The 19,697-nt window shown below is 45.1% G+C and overlaps 2 protein-coding genes across 3 annotated transcripts in view; one reads left to right on the forward strand and one right to left on the reverse strand.

Annotated features, from left to right (window-relative positions):
- Positions 1–2,346, reverse strand: part of S100PBP (S100P binding protein) — a 47,397-nt gene extending 45,051 nt beyond the window's left edge. The window contains exon 1 of the mRNA XM_078452114.2: positions 2,267–2,346. The gene's annotated coding sequence lies outside the window, so the exon portion shown is untranslated. The remainder of the gene's footprint in view (positions 1–2,266) is intronic.
- The window catches only part of YARS1 (tyrosyl-tRNA synthetase 1), a 28,701-nt gene that overhangs the window by 7,734 nt on the left and 1,270 nt on the right, over positions 1–19,697 (forward strand). For both annotated transcript variants that reach the window (XM_060625045.3, XM_060625046.2), the window contains exons 4-12: positions 795–924; positions 3,503–3,583; positions 9,461–9,553; positions 11,532–11,667; positions 12,140–12,225; positions 15,607–15,742; positions 16,527–16,624; positions 17,500–17,693; positions 18,242–18,383. In XM_060625045.3, coding sequence (XP_060481028.1) covers positions 795–924; positions 3,503–3,583; positions 9,461–9,553; positions 11,532–11,667; positions 12,140–12,225; positions 15,607–15,742; positions 16,527–16,624; positions 17,500–17,693; positions 18,242–18,383 — 1,096 coding nt within the window. The remainder of the gene's footprint in view (positions 1–794; positions 925–3,502; positions 3,584–9,460; positions 9,554–11,531; positions 11,668–12,139; positions 12,226–15,606; positions 15,743–16,526; positions 16,625–17,499; positions 17,694–18,241; positions 18,384–19,697) is intronic.

Raw genomic sequence — 19,697 nt, forward strand, 5'->3', positions numbered from 1 at the left:
GGGAAAAAATTGATCCCTCCGTTCCAAAAGGATTAGAGATTTAACTGTAAAGGCCAAACTATAAAACATAAAAAGACTGTACATATGTAAGACTATCTTATAATCTCAGGGCAAGGAAGATTCAACAAAAACACCAAGGGGCGCCTGGGTGGCTCGTCGGTTAAGCGTCCGACTTCAGCTCAGGTCATGATCTCACGGTCCGTGAGTTCGAGCCCCGCATCGGGCTCTGTGCGACAGCTCAGAGCCTGGAGCCTGTTTCAGATTCTGTGTCTCCCTCTCTCTGTGCTCCTCCCCTGTTCATGCTCTGTCTCTCTCTGTCTCAAAAATAAATAAACGTTAAAAAAAAATTTTTTTTAAAAATAAAAAATAAATAAAAAATAAAAAAATAAAAAAAACACCAAAAGCACAAATCACAGGAAAAGATAAATGAATTCAAATTAAAATTAAGACCTTCAGGGGCTCCTGGGTGGCTCAGTGGGTTGGGTGTCTGAATCTTGATTTCAGCTCAGGTCATGATCTCACAGTTCATGAGATTGAATCCCACATCGGGCTCTGTGATTACAGCGTGGAGCCTGCTTGGGATTCTCTCCCTCTCTGCCCCCCCCCCCCCTCTCAAATAAATAAACTTAAAAAAAAATAGAGTGATATTTTGAATAAGAGGATGGACCACTACATTTTAGGAGCTACCAGGCCGCTATGCTCTCTTGGAATGGGAGAGTGAATTAATGTGCTTTAGGATCATAGTGAGGCCTTGGCCCAGTTTCACAGCTGTCCCCTCTTCCTTTCCTCTTCAGAGAGTACACACTCGATGTGTACAGACTCTCCTCCGTGGTCACACAACATGATGCCAAGAAAGCCGGGGCTGAGGTGGTAAAGCAGGTGGAACACCCTTTGCTGAGTGGTCTGCTGTATCCTGGACTGCAGGTACTCAAACGGGAGGGAGTCGCCCAGTGACCTTTTCTGCTCTGTTTCTAACTATTGGTCATAAACCTCTCTCTCAGCCTCCATTAAGTCCATGTACTTGCTGTTCCTTGGCTGTGCTGTGGGCCTTCCTTCCTGTCTCCCTCCCCTCCCCTTTCTTGCAAGCCTTTGACTTCTCAGCTGTAGATCCTCCCCATCTGTCCTTCAAAACGCTACTTATCTCACACATCTTTTTTTTTTTTTTTTTTTTTTAGTTTACAAATCAGTTTATTTACAGATTTTTTTAATTTTCTTTTTCTTTTAAGTAAATTAGTTCTACACGCAATGTGGGGCTTAAACTCACAACCCTGAGATCCAGAGCCACACGCTCCACCAACTGAGCCAGCCAGGTGCCCCAGATGTTATATTTCTTCAAGTACATTTCAGCCAACAAATCTATTTACACAGGTATCCATGGGAATTCATACCAGTTATTTACAGATCGTACTTACAAACCACACCCTAAGTCTTCTGTACAGAGTTACACTGGATGTGACTATTGACTGAAAATGGCCTGATGACCAGGCTGTTTACACATATGTAGTAAATGGGTTTGTTTTTTCATGTCTGCACAGTACAGGACACACACAGAGACCAGACCTCCCAGAGAACGCTTTGCAATGTCACACATCTTCTCTGTGTTAATCATAATCACTTAAGTGAAAAAAATTTCAGAGGTGCAAAAAGAAATTTCAGGCATGGTCCTATTTTCCATTAAACAAAGCATATCATATTTCATGTGTGTGTACATTATATTTGTATGAGCAAGGAGAAAGATGACAAAATTCAAAAAAAATTTTTTTTTTAATAATTAAAATTGGGGCACCTGGGTGGCTCAGTCGGTTGAGCGCCTGACTCTTGGTTTCTGCTCAGGTTATGATCCCAGGATTGTGGGATCGAGCCCTGTGTTAGGCTCTTGTGCTGAGTGTGGAGCCGCCTTAAGACTCTCTCTGTCTCCCTCTGCCCCTCTCCCCTGCTCATGCGCTCTCTTTCTAAATAAAATAATTAAAATTTTTAGGTTTCAGTCACATTGGCTATCTTTCACATATATTTCAGTGCTCACAGGCCACATGTAGCTAGTGGCTAACCTACTGGACAACACAGAGAATATATTCATCATTCCAAAATATTCTACTAGACAGCGCTGTTGTAGATTATTCCTGCTTGCTCACCTTTCTCTCCCTCTCCTTCTTCCTCATCCCTCCATTCAATCAGACATGAAATTTTATCAATTCTGCTTCTTAAAATCTCTTACGTTTGTTCTTGTTCTACATTCCCACTGACTTGGTTCAGCATTGTTTCTTACCTGGACTCTCATAGCAGCCTTCTAGCTATTTTCTTTGTTCTAATCCAAAGGCCTCCACTCAGTGCTCTGTCTGCCCTCTTACTGGTATGGTCTTTCTATGGTGTGGGCCGGGATGATGCTAGCACCCTAGCATGACATTTAGGGTCCCTACTTCTCTGATGCCATCATTAACCACTTCCTGCATCCGTTGAAGTTTGTGCTTTTGCAGACTGAATCACTCATAATTTCCCTAAACATTTCACACCTCTGTGCCCTCTGACATCTGTTTCCTCTGCATGGTGAAAAACATCTATGTATTCTTCAAAACCAAGCTCAGCCCACAGTCTGATTCCAGGAAGCCTTCACTGCCACCTGTCTGACCAGCTAGAGATCAGCCTTTCTTTCTTTCTTTGTGTTAGCACTGTTCCGTGAATGAACATCCAGGGTAGCCCTTCGCATACTGTACGCAGGTTATCTGCTTAACATGTCTCTCTTTTCAACTGTTTAATTGGCTTATTAAAGGCAGAGTCTGGGTCCGATTCAACTCTGCGTCCACAGGGCTGGCTCTAGGCCTGGCATGTAGTGACAATACCTGTTTGCTTACCAGTTTAATAGTGCCCTTTTGGGGCGCCTGGGTGGCTCAGTCGGTTAGACGTCCGACTTCGGCCCAGGTCACGATCTCACGGTCCGTGAGTTCGAGCCCCGCGTCGGGCTCTGGGCTGATGGCTCAGAGCCTGGAGCCTGCTTCTGATTCTGTGTCTCCCTCTCTCTCTGCCCCTCCCCCGTTCATGCTCTGTCTCACTCTGTCTCAAAAATAAATAAACGTTAAAAAAAAATTAAAAAAAAAAAAAAAAAAAAAAAATAGTGCCCTTTTCTCCTGAGCTCTCACAGCACTTTATTCTTATGCCATTATCTGACATTTGTCACAGGCTGCCTTGCTCACTGTATCTTTGACACGACCATATTGTGTCTTCTCCTTCTTCCCTCCCTTCCCCACTGGATTGTGAGCTTCTTAAAGGCAGAAGCTCTTCTTTTTTCCCCCCCATGACATCCACATGGAGTACTATTCACCGCAGGCATTCAGCAAACATTTCTCCCGCTCTTGAGGCCAACAGGGAGGCTGGATGCTGCTTATTTGCTTCCTAGCTTTACTTTCTGAAAAAAACCTAATGAATTTCAAGCTTCTGATTTCTCAGATCCATATAGAAGAAATACAGTAGGAGTTTATGCTCATGTGTTTTTTTTTTTTTCCCACAGGCCTTAGATGAAGAGTATTTGAAAGTAGATGCCCAGTTTGGAGGTGTTGATCAGAGAAAGATTTTCACCTTTGCAGAAAAGGTTGGTGTCCTCTTTTCTTTTTTTTCTTTTGTGCCTCAGAGGTGTGCAGTTACAGTTTACTGAATATTCCAGTCCCACCACTCATAACTACAGAGAAAGAACGTTGTCCATTATCACACAATTAGCGACTGAGCAGAAATTAGCACTCAGACCTGGCTGGCTCAGTAAGTGGAGCATGCGACTCTTGGTCTTGGGGTTGTGAGTTTGATCCCCATGTTGGATGCAGGGATTACTTAAAAAGAAAAATCTTTTTTTAAAAACAAAAACCTGTGTAGGGGCACCTGGGTGGCTCAGTCAGTTAAGCTTCCAGCTTTGGCTCAGGTCATGATCTCACGGTTCATGAGTTCAAGCCCCGCATCAGGGTCTCTGCTAGCAGCACGGAGCCCCCTTCGGGTCCTCTGTCCCTCTCTCTCTCTGCCCCTCCCCCTACTCACACTCGCGCTCTCTCTCTCAAAAATAAATAATAAAACATTAAAAAAAGGAAAAAAAAAAGCCCATGCTCTGGCTGCCACCAGGAAACTGCCCCCAGACCTGTTGGATTTGCTTCTTCCCTAGTAGCGCAGTTTCTAGGGAAAGGTACCACCAGGCAGAACTACTGATCTTTCTCAGAGCATTCAGTCTGTATTGCTGTGAATCTTACATAAACCACTCATCTGAGTTGAGGTTTAGCAGGGTTTAAAGGAAGAAATCAGAGCAAACCCTTTAGTTCTTTTTGGGGAAAGAACGTGAGTAAGTTGAAAAGGACTATTGAGAAATGGTTGGTATTTTTGAAAGCTTCTCAAAACCTCATCTTGGCAAGGGCATGGAGAAAACACTGTTAGTGGAAATGTAAATTCCTGAAGAGTAGTTTGCCCTAATAATTATACAAATTAATGTTAAGGAAATTATTTTATTTCTTTATTTTTTTTTAAGTTTATTTATTTTGAGAAAGAGAGAGAGTGTGTGAGCAGGAGAGGGACAGGGGGAGAGGGAGAGAGAGACAATCCCAAGCAGGCTCCGCTTGAACTCACGAACTATGAAATCATGACCTGAGCCGAAACCAAGAATTATATGCTTAACCAGCTGAGCCACCCAGGCACCCCAAGGAAATAATTTTAAAAGTGTAATTTCGGTTATATATTAAAGTACTTATCACATTATCAATTTAAAGGAAAAATCTAGATATAAGAGTGCTTGGCTGGTTCAGTCAGTAGAATGTGCAACTCTTGATCTCAGGGTTGTAAGTTTGAGCCCCATGTTGGGTGTAGAGACTACTTAAAAATAAAATCTGGGGTACCTAGGTGGCTTAGTCAGTTGAATGCCCAGCTCAATTTTGGCTCAGGTCATGATCCCAGGGTCATGGGATTGAGCCCCACGTTGGGCTCCATGCTAAGCGTGGAACCTGCCTAAGATTCTCCCTCTCTTGGCCTCCTGGGTGGCTCATTCAGTTAAGCATCCAACTTGGGCTCAGGTCATGATCTCACGGTTTGTGAGTTTGAGCCCCGCATCAAGCTCTGCACTGACAGTGTGGAGCCTGCTTGGGATTCTCTGTCTCCATCTCTCTCTGCCCCTTCCCCACTTGTGCACACATGCCTTCTCTGTCTCTCTCTCAAGATAAATAAACTTTAAAAAAAAACAAGATTCTCTCTCCCTCTGCCCCTCTCCCTCGCACGCACTCTCTCAAATAAAGTTTTTTTAAATATCTTTTTTAAAAAAAACTAGAAATAAATTCCTATCCAATGACAAGTGATTGGTTAAATATGTTATGATAACTCCTTGTAATGGAATATCGTATAGTGTATTTAAAATGGTTTTAGGATGTCTTTTTTATTAAGTTTTTAATTCTATTTCCAGCGTAGTTAACATGCAGTGTTATATTAGTTTCAGGTGCACAGTATACTGATTCACCAGTTCTATAGATGACTCAGTGCATTCCCCCAGGGCCCCACCCACCTCCCCTCTGGTAACCATCAGTTCTGTATAGTTAGGGGTGTTCTAGGTTTGACTCTCCACCCCCCCACCTTTTTTTTTCCTTTGCTCATTTGTTTTGTTTCTTAAATTCCACATATGTGTTGGGGCGCCTGGGTGGCTCAGTCTAGTTAAGCGGTTGACTTCAGCTCAGGTCATGATCTCGCAGTTTGTGAGTTCAAGCCCCACGTTGGACTCTGTGCTGACAGCTCAGAGCCTAGAGCCTGCTTTGGATTCTGTGTCTCCTTTCTGCCCCTCCCCCATTTGGGCTCTGTCTCTTGTCTCTCTCTCAAAACTAAACATTAAAAAAAAGTTTTTTTTAAATAAAAAATTCCACATGTGTGTGAAGTCATATGGTATTTATCTTTCTCTGACCGGCTTATGGTTTTGGGGTGTATTTAATGAATGGGGAATGATTACAATGTAAATTTTTTAATTAGGTATTTCACATTATTCTATTTTATCTCCTCTGTTAAGTTTTTGGTTGAACGTACTTTTATTATTCTAGCAGAGATGTGACCCATGGCTTGTTTTTTGTGTGACTCACAATCTCTTAGAAAGGTTTTTATATTTTTTAAGGGCTGCACAAAACATGAAGAAGAATATGCAGTAGAGGGGCACCTGGGTGGCTCAGTCTGTTAAGTGTCTGACTTTGGCTCAGGTCATGATCTCGTGATTCATGAGTTTACCCCCTGCGTTGGGCTCTGTGCTGACAGCTCAGAGCCTGGAGCCTGTTTTGGATTCTGTGTCTCCTTTTCTTTCTGCCCCTCCTCCTCTTCAAAAATAAACATTAAAAAAATTTTTCTTTTAAATAAATAAAAAGAATATGCAGTAGAGTCCCAAAGTCTAAAATATTTATTTTTTGGTTCTTTACAGAGAAGTTTTGCTCATCCTTTACTCTAGAGATTACAACATGTGTCTTTATAGTTTATTACAGTTTAAATTAGGTATTTTAACCACTTCTCAACAATGTAAGAACCTGCAATTTAACTCCTTCCTGCCCTTTGTGCTATTGTCATATATTTCGCTTTTACATATATCTTAAATCCGAAAGACTTCATTATAACTCCTTTTCAAGCAGTCAATTTTCAGGTATGCTCATCCCTACTTACCCTTCCTGGTATTCTTGACTCCTTCCTGCACTTCTATACCTCTGTGCTTCCTTCTGGGGTCATTTTCCTTCAGCCTGCAGAGCCCCCCACCTTGGATTTGGTGTTGGTAGTGCAGGTCGTTAGTAATGAATTCCTTCAGCTTTCTTTTGTCTGAAAACATCCTTCTTCTGTTTTCACTGGATATCAAATTCTAGGTTGGCAGTTATTTTTCTTTTAGCCCTTTAAAGACTCATCCCATTGTCTCTGGCTGCCTTAGTTTCCATTGAGAAGTCACCTGTAAGTATTACTGTTCTCTTTTGTAGATAGTAACTGCTTTTCTCTGGCTGCTTTTAGGGTTTTCTCTGTCTCTGATTTTCAGCAATTTGACAATGATGTTTTTTGGCTATAGTTTTCTTGATATTTATCCTACTTGGATTTTGCTGAGGTTCCTGAGTCTGTTTTCAGCAATTTGAGGCAGTTGTCCCCTACTATGTCCTTAAATATTGCTTCGGTCTTATTCTCTGTCTCCTGCCCTGGGACCCTAATTCTACATAGGGTAGACCTCTTGACTATGTTCTACGTGTCTTTTTAAAAAAAATATTTATTTGGGGGAGAGCGCAAGTGAGGGAGGGGCAAAGAGAGGGGGACAGAGCATCTGAAGCGGGCTCTGTGCTGGCAGGCTGACAGCAGCGAGCCCAATATGGGGCTCAAACTCCTGAACTGCAAGAACTTGACCTGAGCCAAAATTGGATGCTCAACCCACTGAGCCATCCAGGTGCCCCTCCCATGTGTCTCTTATATTCTGTTCTGTTGTTTTCTTTTTTTTTGTCCCTTCTGTGCTTTAGTTTGGTTATTCTCTACTGACTTTTCTTCAAGCTTATCAATCCTGTCTTCTGTTAAATCCATCCATTGTTGTACTGTGCCATTTTGAACTTCCATTTGGTTCTTTTTTTTATAGATTCCAGCTCCCTTTTACAAAATTCTCTTTTATCCAGTTTGTCCATCTTTTCCTGTTTCCTTTCACACACCAATCATAGTTATTTTGACATCCTAATCTGTTTTTTCCAGTATCTGGATTGTTCCTGGGTCTGCTTTTATTTCTCGTAATTATCAATCATTTTTTTTTCTTCTTCCCCGTTTCTAATACTTTTTTTATTGTATCAAAGATATCGTAGATATGTGGTAGAGACCCTGGATTATGCTTATAGGGTGAGTGTTTTCTGTAGGCTGTTAAATTACTGACTTACCACCTTGATCCTGTCTGGGGCAGGTTTTAGGCTTTGTCAGAACAGGTTTGTTTCAGGGCACCTGGGTGGCTCAGTCAAAGCGTCCGACTTCAGCTCAGGTCACGATCTCACAGTTCATGAGTTCAAGCCCCAAATGGGGCTGGCTCTGTGCTGACAGCTCAGAACCTAGAGCCTGCTTTAGATTCTGTGTGTGTGTCTCTCTCTCTGCCTCTCCCCTTTTCATGCTCTGTCTTCTTTCAAAAATAAACATTTAAAAAATTTTTGTAAATTATTGAAAAGAAAAGATTATGTGTCTCCTTCTCTGCTCCTCCCCTGCTTGTGCACGTTCTCTCCCTCACTCTCTCTCTTTCTCTCTCAAAAATGAATAAACATTAAAAAAAAAAAAAAAAAAGGAACAAGTCTGTTTCAGTTTGCCCTTCTACAATGTGGGTCTTATTCCTAGGATACAGCCTTTCTGGGATCTCAAACTCAAATCTCAGGGTGTTCACTAAGACCTCTCCACTTGGAGTGGACCTAAGCTTCAACCTCTGTCTCCCCAGCACTGTGCAGCCTCTGAAGTCTGTGCGCAGATCGCCAGCCTCCCAGCACCTGTTCTCTGCTAGGCTTCCTGGCATCTCCGTATGCACACACCACTATGAGTCAGCTAATAAATGAGTAGGGAATTTTGACTTCGATTTGAGGGTGGGGGGCTCACTTCTCTCTAGAACCTTTCCTCAGTCCTAGCCTCCTGGCAGCCCAGAACTCCAGTCTCTGTCTCTCCTTCATCAGACTCTCTTTCTCTCAGCACCTCGTTTGGGGAAAATGCCCTCAAGGAGGAAGCCAGGGTGAGTGTGGGGTCACCTTTGCTTTCCCTTCTCTCAAAATTCATAGTCCTACACCTGTTGCTATCAAATGCCTGCAAATGGTCATTTTATATATTTCCAGCTTTTATAGTTGTTTATGGTGGTAGGGTAAATCCAATAGCTTCACAACATAATACTAGTAGGAAAACAGTAGGGAAAACTTTGTTTATGTTATTGTATACACCATCGAAAGGTTGTATATCCAATGCAATGGATTATTAGGCACAAAAAAGAATGAAATCTTGCCATTTGCAATGATGTGGATGGAGCTAGAGAGTATTATGCTAAGCAAAATCAGTTACTCAGAGAAAGACGAATACCACATGATTTCACTCATATGTGGAATTTTAAGAAACAAAACAAATGAGCAAAGGAGAAAAAGAGAGAGAGGCAAACCAAGAAACAGACTCCTAACTATAGAGAACAAACTGATGGTTACCAGAGAGGAGGTGGGTGGGGGGGAGCAAGTTAGGTAGGTGAAGGGGATTGAGGAGAGCACTTGGGATGAGCACAGGGTGTTGTATAGAAGTGCGGAATCACTATGTTGTACACCTGAAACTAATCTACTGTATGTCAACTGCAATTTAAATAAAAACTTTTTTAAAAAAGAAAAAAAGTCTACTCAGTAGGAAAAGAGATTGGAAGGACCATATCAAACTATTAAGTTGCTTGCCAAGTTAGATGGGATCAGGACACTGAGGAGGAGTTTACACTAACATTTGCTTTGTGTGTTTCTTTCTAACCTCTCAGTACCTCCCTGCACTTGGTTACTCAAAACGGGTCCATCTGATGAATCCTATGGTTCCAGGATTAACTGGCAGCAAAATGAGCTCCTCAGAAGAGGTAGGTTTGCCAACTCTGACTTGAGTTTAGAAATCTTCAGCAAGAGAGATGCCTGGGTGGCTCAGTTGGTTGGACATCCGACTTTTGATTTCAGCTCAGGTCATGATCTCACAGTTCTTGGGATTGAGCCCCACGTTGGGCTCTGCACTGGCAGTGTGGAGCCTGCTTGGGATTCTCCCTCTCTCTCCTCTCTCTCTCTCTCTCTGCCCTGCCCCTGCTCGTGCATGTGCGCTCTCTCCCTCTTAAACTTTAAAAGAAAGAAATCTTCAGCAAGAGATGAAGATATTGAAGACTCAAAAGAACAGTTACTTGGCTAACTTGAATTCTTGTAGATTTGAATTCCAAGGAATCTGAGGTTCATCCCGTTAATTCCAGTGGTTCTTGAGTATTGAAGGACCCAGAAGCAGTCCTGATAGGATCCAATCATAATCTTAACAATTTTACTGCTGTGATATTGTGTGATAAAGCACACAAGCAAAAGTAATGTTTTCGTTCATCGACTATGGTAAATCTCAGCCTTACTAATGAGGTTAATGAGGTGAGGGTTACATTTCACCAAATAGCATCTTGATTCTTAGAGTGATATTTGATATAACTAATATGACAAATACAATATTTTTTAACATTTAAAAGTACTGCTTAGGGAAAATGCACTTTTGTTTTGATCACTAAGGGTACAGAATGGAGGGCTCTGTGGAACCCAGAGATGTGGAAGTTTGAGTTCGGGGTTCCCAAACACAGCTGACCTTGAGAACCACCTAGGGAAAGCATTGATTAGACTCTGTTCTTAGAGATTCTGATAAAGCGGTTCTGGGAAACAACTCAGGAGTCTGTACTTTCTTTCAGATTCTACTAGGTGATTCCGATTGAAGTCACGTTTGGGTGCTCATCCAGTTCTTTAAATCTGACTTCTCAATCTTTGATCAGAGATCAGTAAATATATGCATGGAAACTTTTCTTATTATTTTTAAAGGAATATACTCATTCGTTTTTCTCTATGTTAAGGTGATCCATGTATCAGCTATTTCTCTGACAAAATATCCTATCACTCACCCTATTTGGTGACACTCACCCTATCTTAACCCCGGAAGTCCGTGTTAGTTAGCAGCAGTTCCTGAACACGACTGCATCAGAATCACACAGAGACTTTTTCAAGATACAAATATCTGGCCCAACCTCAAGAGATTTTGACTCATCTCCCAGTAATTCACATTTTTTTACAAGCACCCCAGGTGATTCATACACAGGCATATGTGGACCGGAATTTGGTAACCACTGTGAACCCAGAGATCCGTGAGTTTACTCACTTCAAAATAAGAAACAACTCCTATTACCCTAAAAAGGAAAAATGGCTCTAGGTAATATACAGTACCTAGTGTGGGGGCTTGCTGTGAAACAAGTCCCCTCACACATTGTTTGTGGCAATGTCAATTAGTCTTCCCCTTTCAGAAAATCGTTTTGGGCCTAGCAGTTTTGGGTAGCTTAAGGAAATAATCTCAGAGAAGGAGGAAAAAAAAACCAACTCTGCAAAGATATTCATTGTATTATATATAAATTGTATAAATTAGAACATAATCTAACAGTTTAGAAATCATTAAAGAAATTATATTGTCACTAATAATCGGGACTATAATACACCATAAAAATTACAAGTGAGGGTGAGGTAGCCACTCAGAAATACTTATGATAGAGTCTCAAGTGAAAAAGCAAAGAGTAGACATTTGTTCTCGAACTACAGATTTGTAACGATTCTGTGTGTTATAGACAAGGCCTGGGAAGAACACAGGAAAACTGAACTAGTTATTTTTGTTGGGGGGCAATATCGTGAGTGGCTCTTGACTCTGATTAATTCTGCTTTTGTTGAAGCTGTTACTGTTTAAACCTTCGTTTAAAAAAAAAAAAAAATGGAAATACACAGATTCGTTGAGCATATCTCATTTCCCACCATAAGAGGTCCCTTCTCCTCCATGGCTTCTAGGAGTCCAAGATTGATCTCCTTGACCGGAAGGAGGATGTAAAGAAAAAACTAAAGAAGGCCTTCTGTGAGCCAGGGAACGTGGAGAACAACGGAGTTTTGTCTTTCATCAAGCATGTCCTCTTTCCCCTTAAGTCTGGTAAGACACCCTTTTATTGCTTCTCAGAGGCCAGGCCGAGGTAGCAGAAGTAGTGCTGAGGTCGCCCTTGTGATTTGTCAGAATCTTCCTTCGCCGATGGCTTCCCTGATTCTGTGCTCTGACTTCTCATATACCGACGTACATTTGGAGTCGGGATGTCATTTCACTGCCCGTGGGGTTGTTACCAAGGTTAGGTTCTAAGCGGGGTGTCAGGGTGGGCAGGGGTGTAGAGATGAAGGTGGGCACAGGCATGCTCAATTAGAGGAATACAAAAGAAATGTAAGGCACGATCCTTCCCCTTGAGCTTGGATGCCAGCTGGTTTGCTAGCTCATCTGATTTAAGAACAATAAAATGCCATATAATAAAGTTCAAAATATATAATAAAAACTAAAACACCCATAATATTTGAGCTAGGAATGCTGACTCTGCCATTATCAATGAGTTTGTTGGCATAGATCCATTTTCTTACAGAGTTTGTGATCCTTCGAGATGAGAAATGGGGTGGAAACAAAACCTACACCGCTTACTTGGACCTGGAAAAGGACTTTGCTGATGAGGTAATACCAAAGGAGGAGTAATCCCCACTGAATTCCTTCTGACAGACGTCTCCATCTTGGCCCAGCCAGGTTTCTAATATGCGCCGCAAGGCTCTGCTTGATGCTGATGTGTATTGTGTTAGTGTCTTAATGAGGATTGGGGTGGTTCACAGTTTAGATGGGCACATGGCACAAAGCTCGTATATTGATGTCCTCATCATTCTGCAAAGGATTTAGCCTGGAATGAAGGACCAAACCCAGCAAGATGAAGCATTTCAGGGAGAGGTGCAAAGTCCAGGTTCAAAAAAGAAACACCTGTGGAAGGTAGCTAGCTAAAGGGTACTGATGATCTCAACAGACAGTTTAACAAAAGAATTGCTAGGTGCCCATGTGTTAGGCACCATGGTAGGGGCTGGCATTACAGAGGATTAAATCCTCATGAAGGGGATGCCTGGGAGGCTCAGTCGGTTACGCATCCCACTTTGGCTCAGGTCATGATCTCACAGTTCGTAAGCTCGAGCCCTGCACCGGATGAGCCCAAGCCCCACTTTGGTCTCCACGCTGATAGTGCAGAGTCTGCATGGGATTGTCTCTCTCTCCCTCTCTCTCTCTACTGCTCACTCACTCGTACCCTCTCTCTCTCAAAAACAAATTTTAAGGGGTGCCTGGGTGGCTCAGTCGGTTGAGCAACTGACTTCGGCTCAGGTCATGATCTCATGGTTTGTGAGTTTGAGCCCCACATCAGGCTCTGTGCTGACAGCTCGGAGCCTGGAGCCTGCTTCGAATTCTGTGTCTCCCTCTCTCTCTGCCCCTCCCCTGCTCATGCTGTCTCTCTCTGTCTCAAAGATAAATATAACCATTAAAAATAAATAAATGAATAAATAAATAAATTTTAGAAAATCCTCATGGAGCTCATGGTCCAGTGGGAGAGGCAGACATAGAAACAAATATCACTGCTATGTGACTATACGATGACGATGTACATGTATGATCCAGAAATATAATAGGAGGAAGTGATTGCCTGGCTGGTCAAGCTTTACAGAGGGGACAGCCTCCGAACAGAGGGAAGAAATTGCGCAAAGACATGGTGAGGTGAGACAGCATAGTATGGAATTACAAGTGGTTTGATCTAACATGAGTCCAAAAGGTGAGGCAGAGTGTTGTGGGAGAGATAGGCAGGGCCAGGTCATAAAGGGAAGATGTGGCCATGGTGCATATGGAGAATGAAATGGGGACTTTTGACTGACTCTGACTTTGGGTTGAATCAGCAACGTGATCGGGCTGTCAGAAACGTAATGAAGTCTTAGTGTAAGTCATCCGAAGTGTAGAGTCTGGAACCACAGAGTTGATCATTCAGTTCTCCACTGTTGTGAGTACATTTGGGGTTGTGCATTCAGCCCTGAACTTCAATTTTCTGAAGTTTATTTGACCATCTGGGCTGTGTTGGTGGGGAGAAGGAGGATGCTGTGATAGGGAACAGACCCAAGCCCTTGTCACAAGAGCACAGTTGAAAGAACAGGGGATGTTTAGTTGGGAATCAGGCCTGTGTTCCGTCATCCTCAAATACATGACAGATTCCCGTGGGAGAGGGGTTGGATTTCTTCCTGTGGCACCAGAAAGCTAAACCAGGTCTGCAGGTGGGGACCGCGGGGGTAGGTGTGTTCGGGTTCAACATCAGGGAGAGCTGTGCAGTGACCTCCACTGTGTGGCAATGGACTGGGCTGCCTCACTTGACCTTGCGTCCCCGTCACTGAGGTGTTCAGGCAGAGCCCGGAAGACCACTGCAGGACACCGTTGTGTAAGGGACAGAACATCAAGTAGAAGCAAAGGTCGGTGACCTCTGAGCTCTGCGGCCCTCCAAGCCCATCTTTTGGATGTTTTTCACAGCCATTGCTCTGAAACCCTTCTGTCTGCAGTCTGAGGCCGGCCACGAAACCCACACGGTACTCCTCAGTCCTGTGAACGGTCATTTGTGGGAGTAACGAAAAGGATAGAAGAAATGTGTCTGAAAAAAGAGCTTGGAGCAGCACTAGCCAATAGCACTTTCTGTGACCATGGACATGGTCTGTATGCACTGCCTCCTCACGCAGCTGCCACTGGCCACGTGTGGCTGGTCAGCCTTAGAACATGCCCAATGCAGCTGAGAAACTGCGTTTCAGTTTACCCGGAAATATCCACATGAGGCTAGTGGCTCCCATCTTGGACAGAGCCGGTCTAAAGCTTTCCTGTTGTTAAAATTACACATGCCCGGGGCGCCTGGATGGCTCAGTTGGTTAAACGTCCAATTTCGACTCAGGTCATGACCTCGCAGTTTGTGAGATCAAGACCCGTGTCAGGCTCCGTGCTGACAGCTCAGAGCCTGGAGCTTGCTTCGGATTCTGTGTCTCCTTGTCTCTCTGTCCCTCCCCCACTGATGCTCTGCCTCTCTCTCAAAAATTTCCCAAGGAAATGAAGGAATATTAGAAACAAAAATGTAGGTATTGTTGTATTACAGGTGTTCATGCCTAAGAGACATCACCTCGGAATATCTAACAGGTGCTTTCAGGCCAGATCTGGGATATAAAAGCACGAGTCATGGGACACAAGAAGAATTGACTTGCTCAACTCTTACTGCATACTTGCACTCCTCACCATTTTCACCCACGTTATGTGATTTAATCCTCATTCTGACTCTCTGAGACTCTGAGATATAGGTATTATCTTCAGCTTTTAAGTGAAGAATCCCAGACTTAGAGGAGTTAACTGCCTGGTCCAGGGGTCACACAGCTAGCTGGAACTCAAACCCCAGTCTAACTCCAGAGCCCTTGTTCTTTCTTCTGGCTCACTCGGCTCGGCCCCCCTCGGGCTGTCTCCTTGGGTTGCATATGTGAATGTTTCTCTGCCTCTAAATGCCTCTGGTTTGTGCCATTCTTCTAAGCATGAATGGAGGGACTAGAAGACTTTGACTAATAAAAACATTCAGCCTCTACAAACCCTCAAGTTGGTATGGAATTCAGAGTCAAAAACCCTAACTCTCATACAGTGAGATAATCTTTCTGAACCTGTTTTCCCTTCTCTGTCAGCTTCACAGGATTGTTCTGAGGATCGAGTAAGACTGTAGGGAGGAGTGGTGTCTGGGTGGCTCTGGGAGCTCACTAGCACAGGTCATGATCTCATGAGTTCGAGCCCCACATCAGGCTCTGCGCTGGTGGTATGGAGCCTGCTTGGGATCCTCTCTCTCTCTCCCCCCTTCTCTCTCTCTCTGCCCCTTCCCCACTTGCGCACTCTCTCTCTGAAAATAAATAAATAAACTTAAAAAAAATAGAGACCGCTGGGGAAACACCTGCACCCTCCACACACATTATCCTTAGTGGACTTGGACATCTGTGCTGCATCTCACAGAGCCTTTGGACGCTTTTGCAGGTTGTACACCCTGGAGACCTCAAGAATTCTGTTGAAGTCGCCCTGAACAAGTTGCTGGATCCTATCCGGGAAAAGTTTAATACTCCTGCACTGAAGAAACTGGCCAGCGCTGCCTACCCAGACCCCTCAAAGCAGAGTAAGGCGAGCCAGGGAGGGGGAGGGCCAAGGGGTGCTTGGCATCATCAGGACAGAGAGCCTGTCAGTGGGCTTCAGAAGAAGGTCTGCCTTAAATTGAGAGCCCGAGAAGCCAGGGGGCCCGAAGTACAGGAATATCGTACCCCATTGACTCCTGGAATGGAGCTGGAATCATCTGGATTTTGGTTTGGGCGATGCTGTGAAGTGATTACGTCCTGCCGTACCAGTCTACTGTGTGAGACGTGGCCTGTGATCTCATACTTCACTAAATCCTCTTCAGTTAAGAGACCAGTTGGGTTAGACCATGAGGGTAACACAACTGCTCGGGCAGAGTCTGCACAGCTCCTTAGGAAAGCTCATCTTTAGCTTCGCCCAGTTCCCTTGCATGGGCTTCTGACCGGCTCTTAGTTGGCCATCCATTGACCCATGATGCTGAGCTATTAACTTGGATGGTTTTGTGTGACTCTCCCAGAAAAGGCTCCATCAATGCATGTGAGATGCATGAATAGAAACACCTAGAGGTAGCAAAGCTACTACTGTCCCTTCCCAAAGGTTGCCAGTCCTATTTTAGAGAAGATATAAGTAGGGGCGCCTAGTTCATGAGTTCAAGTCCCATGTCGGGCATAGAGATTACTTAAAAAAAATAAATAAGAAAAAACTAAATGGGTAGATTCTGGGGATTCTGCACTAAACCCTGCTAGTGTCATCATTTGGTGGGGTCAGCATTTGGCCTGTCATGGCAGAGGAAGAGAGTTCTGATCCCTTGGGGTTCCTTTCTTTCCCAGAGCCGATTGCCAAAGGTCCTGCCAAGAATTCAGAACCAGAGGAGGTCATCCCATCCCGGCTGGATATCCGTGTGGGCAAAGTCATTAGTGTGGACAAGGTACTCATTTTTCACCACATCCCAGAGAGGCCGATAGGGGTCACGTTTGTCTGTTTCCATCTGGAGGAAACCTGGCCTGGGATGGGAAGTAACATCCCTGAGGTCATATTGCAAGTCAGAACACAGGTGTCTAGTTCCAGGTGTCAGGCTTTTTTTCCCTTTGCTGCCTCTGGACCTTTTGCAACCAGACATAGCCAGGAACTCAGAGCCGGGGTTGGGGAGGAGAGGATATTAGTCAGAGGGAGCTTGCTTATCAGTTAAATCTGGTCTGATAGACTCTTCTGGTCTCTACTGGCTTGTCTGGACTTGGCTGCAGGCCTTATCTTGGAACAGCCACTTTGTCTCCCTGCCCCATCCCACCCACCCCTGAAAATGGGGAAGGGAGAGGGACTTCCTTTTACCCAGAGACAGAAGGTTATGCAGCCAGCGACCTGGGACCATTGTTGTGGACTTTTCTTTCTTTCCCAGCATTGTTTTTCACTACAGAGACTACTGAAAGTACTTTGAGATGGCTGCCTCCTTCAGATGGTGAGGCCAGCATTGTCCTCCGCTCTTCTTCCAGGCCACGCAGGACTCAGCCGGTGTAGCACGTGGCCATAGCGGTAGCCGCCCAGACAGTCCAGGCCATTTACTTGTGCAGGAGACTCCCTGCACCTCCTCTTACTCAAACCCTGCCTCTTGGGGGAGAGTAAAATGGAGCTTCAAGGCCCATCTTCCTGTCTGCTCTCTGGGACCTGGAAAGAGTTTGCTGCAGAGGGTCCCTCAGGAGCCTCTGTTGGAGAGTAGATGCCCCTTTCAGCAGTCAGAGGGCTCACCGGACCCCCATGGTCCCTTCCGTCACGATACCGTCCGGGACTAACCTCTCTTGCCGGCAGCACCCAGACGCAGACAGCCTGTACGTGGAGAAGGTCGATGTGGGGGAAGCTGAACCACGGACTGTGGTGAGCGGCCTGGTGCAGTTTGTGCCCGAGGAGGACCTGCGGGATAGGCTGGTGGTGGTGCTGTGCAATCTGAAACCCCAGAAGATGAGGGGTGTCGAGTCCCAAGGCATGCTTCTGTGTGCTTCTATGTGAGTGAGAGCTTGGGGTGGGGCGCGGGCCTGAGCGTAGGGGGCAGGAAGTGCAGGGAATTGGCCCACGTGATGCCCTTCTCCAGGGCATCAGGCAGAACACTTGGAGAAACTGTCCAAAACATGATGCGTGAAGGAATTACTCACCACGCACGTACTGCGAATGAAGCGCTTTACCCAAAGTTAATTTTATTACCACAGGAACTGAAGGTTCAAAGCAGCAGGTACATGCCGAAGTCTCTCTACTAGTGAGAGATGGAGCCAGGATTCTAGCCTAATTCTGACTGGCTGTTCAGGCCTTGCTGTCTCTGTTATGTCATACTTCCTCCCCTAAAAGCCTAGATTTCGGTGTCTCTCCTGACAGAGGGTTTCAGTCTAGCCCCGGTTAACCCAACGCACAAATGTAGTACAGCACCGAAGACTTCCTGGGCCTCTGGCGTTGAGGAGGCCCTAAAGCCCCACAGTGAAGGCCCCGGTGCTCTGGCTTCGCTGGCCGCTGCAGGCAGTCCATAGTCTCACTCTTTCCTTCTCCTGTGTGTCTTCCCCAGAGAAGGGGTAAACCGCAAGGTTGAGCCTCTGGACCCTCCTGCCGGCTCTGCTCCCGGGGAGCGAGTGTTCGTGAAGGGCTACGAGAAGGGCCAACCGGATGAAGAGCTCAAGCCCAAGAAGAAGGTCTTCGAGAAGCTGCAGGTAAAAAGCTGCAGTGCCCCCTCTCTGGCCTGGGCCGCCTGGACCGTGTCCCCAGACTGCTATTGCTGAGTCCACAACTGCCCTCTCCCCCGCTGGGCCTTCCTGCGTCTGAGCCCCTCTCTTCCTTCAGTCCAGACCTCCCCGGAGGAGGTGTCTGAGCAGCACGGGAGCCCTCGCACGTACCTAGCGTGGACGGGCTATTTGAGGCACCGTGTGAGGGACTTCAGACGTTTCCTCACTTGATCTTCAGCTCGTGATCAGAGGCCTGTCCCTATTGTACCTGGCAGGATACCTGCCAGGGCCACACAGGGTCACCAGCAGGGATGAAGCCAGGGTCCCACCACCACCCCCAGCCTACCTTGATCTTAGAACCACTCATTCTTTGTCTGCTCTCTGGGACATGGACTCCATACAGCCTGTCCCTGTGACCCCTGAGTGCATTCGTTCCCTCAACAAATACTGAACCCCTGCTGTGTATGCCCACCACTGTTCTGGGCGCTCGGGCTACATCTGTGAACAAAGTAGCAACAGTTCACTCTCCTCATGGAACCAACATGTGTGATTATGAGCAAATGAGGAATTAATACCTCATTTCCTCGCTCAGCCAGAATGTTTCTGGGTGAGGGGCATTTAGAGTGTTGTCTACTTCCATCCGTCCTCCTACATATGGCGGGTGGTTTTACCCGCTCCCTCCTTTCCTGCTTTTCCAGGCTGGTTGTTTTGTTTTGTTTTAATGTTTTTTAATGTTTATTTATTCTTGAGAGAGAGACAGAGTGTGAGTGGGGGAGGGACAGAGAGAGGGGGAGACACAGAAGCCGAAGCAGGCTCCAGGCTCCGAGCTGTCAGCACAGAACCTGATATGGGGTTTGAACCCACAAACTGCAAGATCATGACCTGAGCCAAAGTGGTACTTAACCGACTGAACCACCCAGGCGCCCCTCCAGACTGGTTTTTTAAATCACTTATTTTTTCTGGCTATAAAATCAAAAATTTTTTTAAGTTTATTTATTTATTTTTGAGAGAGAGAATGTGGGAGGGGCAGAGGGAGAGAGCGAGAATGCCAAGCAGGCTCCACACTGTCAGCACAGTGCCCGATGCAAGGCTGGAATTCACAAACCCCTGAGATCACTAAGATCTGGATGCTTAACCGACTGAGCCACCCAGGCGCCCCAATAAAAATTTTTCATCATAGAAATGTCTAAAGTGGAGGGGATATGAAGAAAATGAAATATGCATAGTGTTGCCACCTAGTGATACTAGAAAATAGCATTAGTGGTCATTTCTTTCTGGACTTTTTCTATGCATGGAGATGAC

Source organism: Panthera onca, chromosome C1 (assembly GCF_046562875.1).
Source record: "Panthera onca isolate mPanOnc1 chromosome C1, mPanOnc1 haplotype 2, whole genome shotgun sequence".
Classification (NCBI taxonomy): Eukaryota; Metazoa; Chordata; class Mammalia; order Carnivora; family Felidae; genus Panthera; species Panthera onca.